Source organism: Siphateles boraxobius, unplaced genomic scaffold (assembly GCF_051911475.1).
Source record: "Siphateles boraxobius isolate OS27281-9 unplaced genomic scaffold, OSU_SipBor_1 104, whole genome shotgun sequence".
In the NCBI taxonomy this organism is placed as follows: Eukaryota; Metazoa; Chordata; class Actinopteri; order Cypriniformes; family Leuciscidae; genus Siphateles; species Siphateles boraxobius.
Genome location: NW_027508705.1, coordinates 175,633 through 187,602, shown reverse-complemented (window position 1 = coordinate 187,602; position 11,970 = coordinate 175,633). Strand labels below are relative to the sequence as shown.

Here is an 11,970-nt window from a genome sequence, read left to right as displayed (position 1 = left end):
TTGGAAGATCGATAGCCAATCCTGATATAGAAGGCGGGCATTGCAAAAATGTAAGTGAAACGTGCATGCGCAGATTTTATGAACTTCTCTGTCGCCTTTTTTCAAATATAGGTCTCTGCAGTTACCAGATCAGTGGGCGAGGCCATAAACAGAGGGGCGTTTTCGACCGCGTTACCTGATTTGCCCATGTCACAGTGAGGGTAGGTTTAGGGGCGGGGTAGAGTGAAAGGCATCATTTTCATTGCATGATTTATAAACACCCACCAGTTTGCAAACAGCCACAAATTGAGAAACACTCAGTTTTGTTCTGCAGAGACCCCATACTCCGTTTTTTGACGTGTCCGACCGTGTGTTTTGGACAAGACATGCTCGCGCAGTGGTCTCAAACTCAAGGGTTTAGTCCCAACCAACTCACCTGCTTGGAGGTTTCTAGTAATCCTGAAGACGTTGATTAGCTGGGTCAGGTATTTAAATTGGGTTGGAGGGAGCTAACGTTAAATCAAAGAGCTAAACGCTGCACTGACTGACCCTCCAGGAACTGAGTTTGAAACCGCTGTATACATTTTAAAATCGAACAATTACTCAATTTAATCGCTTCCAATTCTGTACCGTTTGTTTTTTTTACTCCAGTCGTCGGGATGGAGAAAGTAGGTATATGGTGTCTTTCTTTTTTATTTTTTTTCACTATAAAAAGTTCACGAAACATTTGTATGGGAATCATTATCAGATATTTGCAAATGGACACAAGACTTGAAACTACTTGGAACACGACCATGTTATATGTTTAATGCAGACCGACTGGTCATTTGCACACAGTCCAGTCTTAACCACATACATTTCAAGAAATGACATGGTCCACATTTAAGACCACATTCATGCCTATTTCACACAATAAAATTTACACCAGTTTGATCACATGATTTTTATATATTTTCTTTTCTTTATTTATTTTTTTGGTTGGCCTATGCAAGCCAATACAGAGAATAAAAGTAGTAATGTCTTTAGCAAGGATATATCCTAATACTTGCTGTTTGGTAGGTAGGCTATCACTAGTCACTGTCTCTACACCTGATGATCAGCATTAGTGTAGTGTAGTTTAGTTCCTGGGTTTTGTAAAAAAAAAAAAAAAAAAAACGACCACAACAAATTCACATGTAAAAAAATAAGCCACATCAGCAAAATATTTAGTGTTTGGCTGAAGGACCTCACAGACCAGAATGTGCTTAAAAGGACGGTTCACCCAAAATTATAAATTCTGTCATGTGTCATAATTTACTCACCCACATGCTGTTCCAAGTTTGCGTTTCCCAAAAGCATCAACTAACTATGGTCGCAATTGGTTTTGTCGTTATCGTTCAACGAGGCGGTGTTTCCCGAAACCATAGTTCCAACGAATATTCGCAAAGAACATCGCAAAGTGTCGTTGGAAGGACAAGTCTCGACCTGTGAAGCATAGTTTCATGTTTGCATGACATGTGGGCTCAATAAGTCCTTATCTTGAGCCAAACAAGCAAGCTGACATTCAGTATAATCTGTATTTAGAATAATGTATGTCTTTTAGTTTAATAGATTTTGCATCGTTTTTGAAGAGTGCGTCTACGCGTGCTCTAGTAACCTGTAAGAACGAGCCTTTGATTGAATCTGGAAATAAAGCAAAATAACTGAGAAAAAATTAGAAATAGTCCTCAGATGCCATGTCCGTAATTTATAGCAAAACATATACTAACATTAATTCGATCTTAAACAGATTCATTAAAATAAGTTATAACTGCTACCATCACCTGTCTGGTTAACAACATTCTTCGAAATATCTTCTTTTGTGTTCAAGAAAGAAACTCGGTCCCACTTTATATTAAGTGGCTATATAGGCTACTATGTACTTACATTGTACTTATATTTTGAAAATACCTGCGTGTAATTACATTTGTAATTACACAGTTGACCCTTCCCTTACACCTTAACCCACCCTTAAACCTACCCATACCATCACACCTGACCCCTACACGCCTCAATTGCAGCACAAGTGTTTTACAATACAACATCAACACAATAAGTACTTGAATTTATTTTTTGATGTAAGTAATACTTAAAGCCACTTAATATAAATTGGGACCAGAAACTCATACAGTTTTGGAACAAATTGAGGGTGAGTAAATGATGACAAAATTTCCATTTTTGGGTGAACTATCCCTTTAGCAGAGCTTCATTTTGGGAAAAGGGGTTAATCATATTCATTCAAAAATACTGGACTGGTCTTCTAGAGTCATTTCATACAAAATTACGGTTATTTTCATCTGTACTGATATCATTAAACTTTCAGAGGCTGCTACAAATTGTGTATGGCATGCAAATAAAATGTCAGATTAGTTCCTATTAAGCAGAGTGCTATGTGTGGAGAGCAGATCTTCTAATACATGGTTATTAACTAAGTTGGGTTACACTTTATTTTGATGGCCTAAATTAGAAATTCTACTATTAGTAACTTTGCAACTGCATATCAACTAACTCTCATTAGAGTAGACTGTAGTAGACTGTTCGCTGTTAGTGTTCAGGTTAAGTAGTGTTCATGTTGCAAATATTATATGTCTGTTGGGGAGCATCAAAATAAAGTGTTCGCAGATATTAAGCAGAATACTCCAATTACTGGTAGTTGACATGTAGTTGCAAGGTTACTTATAGTTAGCAGAATGTCTAAAGTGGGCCATCGAAATAAAGTGTTACTGCATGTTATGACTTCTGATGGAAGAATGATATAATAATGGTTAAGGTCCTCGCTAACATCATCTAACAGAGTATAATAGTCATCTATTACACTTACATTCTATTACTGAATCTATTAATGACCTCAGTACATAAAGCATGTAATGCGTTTTCACGATCATTGATCAAAATCCTTAACAATATGTTAAGATACATTTTGGTCCTCTAATTCGAACTATATTTTTTCACTTTTTGTAACATTTCTATGAAAGTGAAAATACATGCACATGTTTATTCTAAACTTTATTTCTTTATCATTGTTCAATCAATGTAGTGCAAATGTGTGGCACTTGTTTAGGTTTCGTGCTTATGCATAAAGGTCACTTAAAAATAATTAGATAAAAATGTTATCGTCAATAAACACATAAATAAGTAAATAAACAGAAATAAAGATAAACGTGCATATCAACAAATATATTTATACATAATTAAATAAGTAAATAAATAAACAAATCAACCAATTTGGTCCAAATATGCCAGATGAAAAAATATATAAACAGCTGTTTGTGTACAAAGTCTCAGCATTGCATGAGACCAATAAACTAGTGAAACTGGGACATAAAGAAAGCAACTAGTAAAACAAAAACCAAAATGACATAAAATATGTTCTTTGTGCTTTCATTAGCATGTTAGAACCATTTGTTTGTCATACAAATACATACTGTACATGGCATGCATGTTCAAAATATGCTAATAATGCTGGCACATTAAAGGCGCAGCACTGTCACCATAAAAGACCAAAGCATCTTCTACTAACTTCTACATGGCTCTAATTAAAGTGTCTGCAGCAAGTAGTAGCAACTTTTATGAACGACTGGATTTCCGACTGACTGCACCTTGGGAAAGATAACTGTGATCTTTGCTATAAAAGGAAACACTCCATGATGCTACACTCCAAGGTGGCTGGCACACACACACACACACACACACACACACACACACACACACACACACACACACACACACACACACACACACACAACAGCGCAGCGCTCTGAAAGATCAGTTTTTGAGCACTGACAGCTGTGATGTTTGCATCTGGCCCTCATCAATCTCGACATCAGCGGAGTCACTTGGCAGATCATTTGTCTCTCTTTGGAGATCGCTGTGACACAGTGATCAATCCAATTTTTCCACTCTGCTCCGGATGCTTGTCTGGTACCTTGTCCAAAAGCCTGGGCGCTCTGACATTCCTTAAAGCTGTAGATGCTCCTGTGTCTGGCTGAAGTGCTATAGACGAGTGGATGTTAGTCTTTTCATGCCTCTTCTCTGAGCCAAACTGGAAGAGAGCACTGGTTCCAGTTTTGGGGCTTGAGGGGATCGATTCAAAGCGGAGTATGTGGCAGCCATCGCCCCCTACAAAATGGTGTCATAGATTTAATTAATATATCATGAATTATACAGTCCAAACATTAGATGAAATCCAAATAGTGCCAAGTAGTATCTGTGAAAATTCAAAGTGACATTTTAAATTTTGTATGCAACAATATTTCATGTTGCCTGATGTTGACAGTATGTACACTATTCTTCAAAAGTTTAGGGTTGAAAGTTCACCCAAATATGAAAATTCAGTCGTCATTAACTCACCCTCAAGTTGTTCCAAACCTGTATGAATTCCTTTCTTCTGCTGAACACAAAAGAAGATATTTCAAAGAATGTTTGTAACCAAAAAGATTCCATTGACTTCCATAGTGGGGAAAAATACTATGGAAGTCAATGGTCACCCACAACTGTTTGATTACAACATATATTCTTTTATGTTCAGTAGAAGAGAGAAATTCATACATGTTTGGAATAACTTGAAGGGCACTTCGGGAAGGGGACAACATTTGACAACAGAATCCCTTCATGAAGGACCCTTCCATAAGTCCGTTAGTGAAGGGTACATGATCTCCAGAATTGTTTATTTCCTTTAAATTCCCATTCCAAGTAAAAATAACTGTTAATTTGTTTAGGTGTAAGTGTGTTTGTTTTAAGTGGAACAGATGCAGTTTCACAGGGAAACATAAGGTGTCAGTATTGCTCTTTGACAGTGGAGACTGGATCTGGCGGCAGAGATGGGATGATAGTCACAGGAACTGTACCTTCACCAGTTGAACGTCCTGTCTGATCAGCTGGCTCTGAGATAAATCATCACGGTTCACTATCCAGGGATGTCTGAGAACAAGAGGTGCCGTCAGCCGCTGATGAGGGTCCACGTGTAGCATTTTAGTGACAATGTCCTGTTCAAAGATGACCAAAAAAAAGTATTACTATTATTATTTTTTTTCTGAGTCTGAAATCATTCAGATCCTAATGAAGATGAATTAAAGGATAAAGTGTCTTCACAGCTGATAGTAAAGACTGAATTTGCACATTATTACTTGGGCTGGGCGGTATATCAAATACAATTATGTATTCACTATTATAGCAATATAAAATTAAGCAATATTGCGATGATGTTAACATGCTTTTACTTTGTTATTAAGTTTCCCAAAGAGCGTTTCATCCAAGTAGTTTACCAATTGTCTCACTTCTAGTTGAGAGTTGATGGTAACACTTTACAGTAAGGTTTCATTAGTTAACATTTTATTTGCAATGAACAATAAACAAAACATTTGTTTCAGTATTTATTAAAATTCCCCTGTGGTGAAAATCAAGTTTTTAATGTTGTTTATATGTATGTCTATGTGGTGTTTTTAATATGCTTTAAGACAAACCATGTGCAAATTCATAAGTCAACACCATTGCTGAGTATTTTCTCTTTAAAACTGCAGTGAACCAAAGACAGTCTCAAAATCACAATTTAAAATCGCTAGTGTTTCTGACGTCACAAACTACCTAGTAAAGTCACCTTTATTTGTATAGCCCTTTTTACAACACTGATTGTTCCAAAGCAAGACTTTAATCTTTGTTAATGTTAGTTAAAAATACAGTTGTTCGTTGTTTGTTCATGTTAGTTCACTCTAGGTAATAAATACAGCTTTTGGTTTTAATAATATATGTGTAAATGTTGAAATTAACATTAATTTAGATTAATAAATGCTTTAGAAGTATTGTTCATTCTTAATTTATATTAACTAAAGTAGTTAACTAATGCTAACTAATGAAACCTTAATGTATTGAGTTGATAGATGACGTTCATTTCTGTAAATCAATTAAATTCAAATTCAATAAAAAATTATCATGGGCCATCCTGCATGTTTTTTATTGCATTTTCAATGCATTTCAATAGACATGCATGTCTATTATTGTGAATAGTAATACTGATATACTCTACCAGTCAAAAGTTTTGAATAATGGCAGTATTTGATCAAAAATACAGTTAAAAGCATTCATTTTGTGAATATTACAGTTTAGTAAAAACAGCAATATTGTGAAATATTGTTACAGTTTCAAATAACTGTTTTCTGTTTTAATACAATTGTAAAATGTAATTTATTCCTGTGATCAAATCTAAATGTTCAGCATCATTATTCCATTCTTCAGGATCAAATGATATTTCAGAAATCATTATAATCATAATATGCTGATTTGCTGCTCAATTATTATCAATTAATTTTAGTACTTAATAATGTTTCTAATAATGAAAATTTGAAAAATTAAATTTTTGCTGCTTAATATTTTTGTGGAAAGATTCCTTGATGAATATGAAAATTCAAATCTTTTGAAATCTTTTGTAACATTATTTTCCAGTCACTTTTGATAAGTTTAATGAGTCCTTGTTAAATAAGAGTATTCATTTATTTTTATTTTTAATCTTACCCTAAACTTTTAAATGGTAGTGTATCATGGTTTATACAGAAATATTATGCAGCAAAAACTGATTTCGACATTGATAACAATGAGAAATGTTTCTGGAGCACCAAATCAGCATATTTGATTTGTGGGCAATCTAAATGATTTGTGATTCTAATGATTTGTGAAGGATCAAATGACTCTGAAGACTGTCTAAAAACAGGAATAAATTAAATTTGGAAATGTATTCAAATAGAAAATTTGACAATATTGTTCACAATATATATATATTTTTTAACACTACAAAAATCTTAATTGTTCCAAACTTTTGACAGGTAGTGTAAATAAATCTGAATCTAAAAATGATTACAAGTGTTACTTGTAAAGAAGTGTGAAATACATGCCTTGATTATATTTGACTGGATTTTACTGTATTAAACAACAAAAATAATGTTGTTAACAAACATTGAATATAGTCAAAAGGCAGAATAATATTGAGATGCTCATTTTGGTTTATGGGCTATGTATACAGTATATTGCCCAGGCCTAATCACAACATGCAGAAATAAGCAAGCTGACCTTGGCTGCGTCAGACACTGTGTCCCAGTTGCCTCCTGAGAGGGCAAACTTCCCACTGCCAATGCGAGCCAAGATCTCCTCTGGTGTGTCGTCAGGGCCGTTAGCGAAGGGTGTGAAACTGTGGGATAGATTGAGTGCGTGAAACTTGTGAATGTGCCCTTTCAGAGAAAGGGTGAAAAGAGAAAGAAACATTTTAATACCCCCATTTCCACTGAGTTATTTTTAGCGAACACATATGGCTAGGTTGGAAGAGCAAGATGAATTTTTTTTTTCAAATGTTCTGATTACACAGAGGTTTAAAGCTCAATCCATAGTCAGGAACATTAAATTGAGAGTGCTGTTTGGCTTCTGATAGCTCTAGCATTGTGTTCAGTACAATTACTGTGACTCGACCCGGCTTACCTAGTAATCCCCTCATCCGGGCAATGGGGAAAGGATGCTCTACATAGGGTTTTGATTGGTTTGTGTTGATAAGTCACTCATAATTTTGTAGAAAATTAAGGCTGTGCTCTTAGGTCATGTGGGTAGATGATTTTTATTGAAATCATTCTGATGGTAGAAAGAGGTTAGCTTATATAAAGCGTGCCTAGATTAATACTAATCAGTTAATTTAGAGCAACAAATAGAATCTGTTCATATTTAGATGAGTTACACATGAATGGGTGCATGCAACCGTTAGATTAGATCAATCAGGTATAATGGACTTATGTGAGGATGGTGGTGAAGTTTTTTTTATTATTATCATTTTACTAGGAGTGGTTTTCTGTCTACTACTTTTGAAAGTGAACTACTGTAGTGTAAAATTGTTATCAGGTTTGGGCACAGCTACTTATTCTTTATTATTACTATTTTTCCACATATTAGAATAACAAGAAAAATCACATAGGAATTATGTAATGACCACAAAAACAAATAAAATATTTCATCTTCGAGCTTCTGCAATCTTTTTCTAGATTGAAAAAGTATGTAGATAACATTTATATTTGTCTACAAAACTAATTAGACCTGAAGGTTTCATATCATAAGAAATAAAAAATGCAGTAAAATGTTAACAAACTTTTGCCTTGTAGTGTTTATACAGTCTATTTATACTTCATTCACATTCAAAACTTTGGGGCTAGTAAAATTTGTGAGATTTTTTTTAAAGAAGTTTCTTATGCTCACCAAAGCTGCATTTGTTTGAACAAAAATATTGTCTATATATTGTCAAATATTATAAAAAATATAAATCATTGTTCTAAAATCGAATATATTTTAAAATGTAATTTATTTTTGTCGTGGCATCTAAATAATAAAAAACACAAAATTTTGAACTTTAGTTTATATGTAATATATAAGATATATCCAGTTAAGACTCAACTTACCCCGCCAGCATGGTGTAAAGTAAGATTCCCAGACTCCAGATATCGCAGGCGGCATCATATCCCTGTTTCTTCAGGACCTGTAAGAATCACAGGTTTGTTGTTGTCTCATAATCTCATAAACAGATCATAAAAAACACACTTTTTTTTTCAAATATTTCAGCATATTTTCAATGCTTAAACAATATTTGACCCCTACTGTTTGTTGTTCTTCCTTTTTTTGTACTTAAATGAATGTACTATATTATAGTTTGATATTTTAGTTTTATTTTAGGTGATGTATGGTACTAAATTATATTTATGCAGTAGTTATAATCCATTTACAGTATCTTTTTGAGTCTAGCATAGATTTTGAGCATAGATCTGAACATTTAATTTAACTTAAACTCTCATAAATCTTAAATTATTTGGAGCACAGAGTTAACTTTGGTCTCTTTTTAAAGAAGACACTTGGCAAATTATTGCTAAAGTGAAAGTTTGAAAAAGTGAACTTTAAAAAAAGTTTTACGTTTATTGTTATGAAAAATGCACAAAATACTTTTTTCAATGTTTATATGAAATGTATATTTTCCAAAACAAGTTTACTGTAAAACTGAGGAAATTGCCAATTTGATCTTAATGTCTCAAATAATTAGCTTTCAGTAAGATTTTGTTTGTGTGCCTTTTGTTTTGTGTTAGGACGTTCAATTTGAACTGTTTTCTCCATTCCCATTGTTTCTGTGTTCAATTCCTATGTTCAGTTCCTGTTTGGGTGTGGTTGCTGAAGCTTTGTGTTCTCTCATGTCTGGATTTACTTCTGTCATCTTGTTTCAATAAATGCAATTTAAAAAAAAAAAAATGTTTTGTGTGTGTTTGTGTATTCACATTGCAAGTGCCAAAACCTTTACCAAGTTTCATACCATTTAGAATAAAAAAATACAAAAATGACCAAAGAGCACCAGAGGGTTAAATAATTTATAATTAAATAATTTAAGGGTTAAATGTTTATGACATTTACAAACATTGAAAAATGCAGGTTTTTTAGAGTAATAAATCATAACAGCACAGAAATAGATAAATTGATCCAAGAGTACCTCTGGAGCCACAAAGTTTGCAGTGTAGCACGGTGTCATGAGCAGACCATTTTCAGCCCTCAACTGTTTGGCAAAGCCAAAATCACAGATTCTGATAGACTCTGGGTCGCCTGTTTCATCGACATACAGGATGTTACTGGGCTTCAAGTCTCGATGCACAACCTGAACACAGAAGTAGAAACAATGATGCAGTAAATGCTACAATGTGACTTAAAAGTGAAACAAAAATTGTGTAATTTGTTGGATAAGAACTTTTATGGTACATTTACCATAGCAACTGAACAACTAACTATTTAGGGCCCTATCAACACCGAGCCTAATGCAGCGACAGTCTGCAGACCGAAGTGATTTTTGCTAGTTTCAGCCTGACGCAGTTATCATTTTCACGTCCTGCGCCACGTTGTTTAAATAGCAATTGCATTTGTGTCCATTTGTGTGCCCATGGGCGTGCTGGCCTGAAAATGACTTCAGGCACATTTTTGGCGGGTTGCTATTTTGAGGAAACTGAAATAGACTGCGCCATTGACCAACTGAAACCTGGTCTAAAGTCAATGGCGCAATATTTTTTTTGTTATAGGGCACATTAGTAATATGATAGCGGGTCCACAACGAGTGTACACAGCAGCACACAAACATGCCAAGCGCAACTGGCTTTTAAAGGGAATGGGAGATGAGACTCTGATTGGTTTATTGCACGTTACGCCCAAAACACAGCCATTACTCATTAAGAGAATAGAGCCAACCCTTTTAAACCATGCGCCGCGCACGCCGACCATTTTTCCCATCGTTAAACTAGCAAAAGTGGATTCAGACACGGCCTAAGTGCACTTCCACCATGCGCTTTAGACCATGCGCTTAGATCCTTAAAATAGGAACCTTAGGGGGCTTTCACACTTGGTTTGATAGCCTGTTCCGAACTCGAGTTCGATTGCTCCCCCCCCCCCTGCCCTCGATGGACTGTGTTTTCACATTATATTATTTGTATCCGAACCGCGGTACGCTTGCGTCATCAAGCTGCAGCTGCCGCGTAATCGTGTTGCTTGGTAACCGGCGCCTTTATGAATGAAAAGACGTCAAAATGGTTAGAATTGCTCGCTTCACATTTGTTCTTCTTTTTTTAACCTTTGGTTTTGTTTTCAAAGAAAACATTCAGAAACACACTTGCGTCTGTCTGCCGCAAAAGTACTAAAATCGTTCCAAAGACGGCTGTCAGCCGAAGACATTTTTTGCGGAGGGAAGCATTAATCATCTCTCTGCTTGCAGTGCGTCAATCCCGCTTTTCGTCAAGGTAAGTGTATACACACACACACACACAGCAACTGTCATGTCAACCACATTATACATTATACGTCATCAATAGCGGTTCACTTCCGTGGTTTGGTTCGATTGCGTTCATATCAGCAGTGAACCGTACTGGAGTTCACATGAACCATACCCCAGACCACATTTTTAAGCGGACCCGAGTACGGTTCGCTGGTGCGCACCCGAGTTCGGAAGACAGCGTTCACATCATCCAAACGAACCGAACTCTGACATCATTCGAACCCGGGTGCGCACCAAAAGTGCTAGTGTGAAAGCCCCCTTAGTGACCCCTCTGTGACCACACGCAAACTGACCCCCTGTGAATGCAGATACTCCACAGTCTTGGTGATGGTGCAGAGCACGGCTGAGGTCTCCCGCTCTGAGAAGCACTTCTGCCGCAGGATCCGGTCCAGCAGCTCTCCTCCTCTCATCAGCTCCATCACCAGATACACAAACTTGCCGTCATCATATACCTGCAGCACACAGCACAACACACTCACTCTCTCCATCACAGTGCACTGATGCAGCTCTCACTCACAGACATGAGCTTATCTAACCACAAAATATCTAGTGACATTTGGTAATGCAGGTTAACTTGGTAAAAAAACAAAAACATTTCAAATTATGTTAGTGGGCTGCAGTTTTTTGTAAAATTCTGAATTCCTTTCCGTCCAAGAATTTAAAACTTGGACAACTTGGGCAACTTTTCACAGGATGTTGAATTGAAATTACAGAAAGAGGAAACTGAAACAGAATTTGAAGAATTTCAACACACAACAGAAGAGTTTCATTAGTCCATTAGCTAATTTGGACTAATTATGTCTATTTATTTCCTGATATGAAGAAAACATTTTTTTTTACCCAACTAATTAAACATTTCTCTAACCTAAAGGGTACCATTTTTAGACCTAACTTTATGAAAATTAATATCGGGTAACACTTTAGTTTAGTGTCCAATTCTCACTATAGTTGGTTATTAGCATGCATATTACTAGGATATTGGCTGTTTATTAGTACTTATAAATTACATTTAATGGCTTATTCAGCATGGCCATATCCCTTAATCCTGTTCAATACCTAAACTTAATAACTACCTTACTAACTATTAATAAGCAGTAATTAGGAGTTTATTGAGGCAAAAGTCGTAGTTAATAGTGAGAATTGGACCCCAATCTAAG

General features: G+C 35.6%; 1 protein-coding gene across 1 annotated transcript in view; it reads right to left on the bottom strand.

The window, feature by feature from the left end:
* Positions 1 to 907: 907 nt before the first annotated feature.
* Positions 908 to 11,970, bottom strand: part of rps6ka2 (ribosomal protein S6 kinase, polypeptide 2) — a 62,860-nt gene continuing 51,797 nt past the window's right edge. The window contains exons 16-21 of the mRNA XM_077246400.1: positions 11,107 to 11,265; positions 9,491 to 9,652; positions 8,421 to 8,497; positions 7,057 to 7,174; positions 4,845 to 4,982; positions 908 to 4,116 (exon numbers count right to left, since the gene is read on the bottom strand). Coding sequence (XP_077102515.1) covers positions 3,991 to 4,116; positions 4,845 to 4,982; positions 7,057 to 7,174; positions 8,421 to 8,497; positions 9,491 to 9,652; positions 11,107 to 11,265 — 780 coding nt within the window. The 3' untranslated portion in view covers positions 908 to 3,990. The remainder of the gene's footprint in view (positions 4,117 to 4,844; positions 4,983 to 7,056; positions 7,175 to 8,420; positions 8,498 to 9,490; positions 9,653 to 11,106; positions 11,266 to 11,970) is intronic.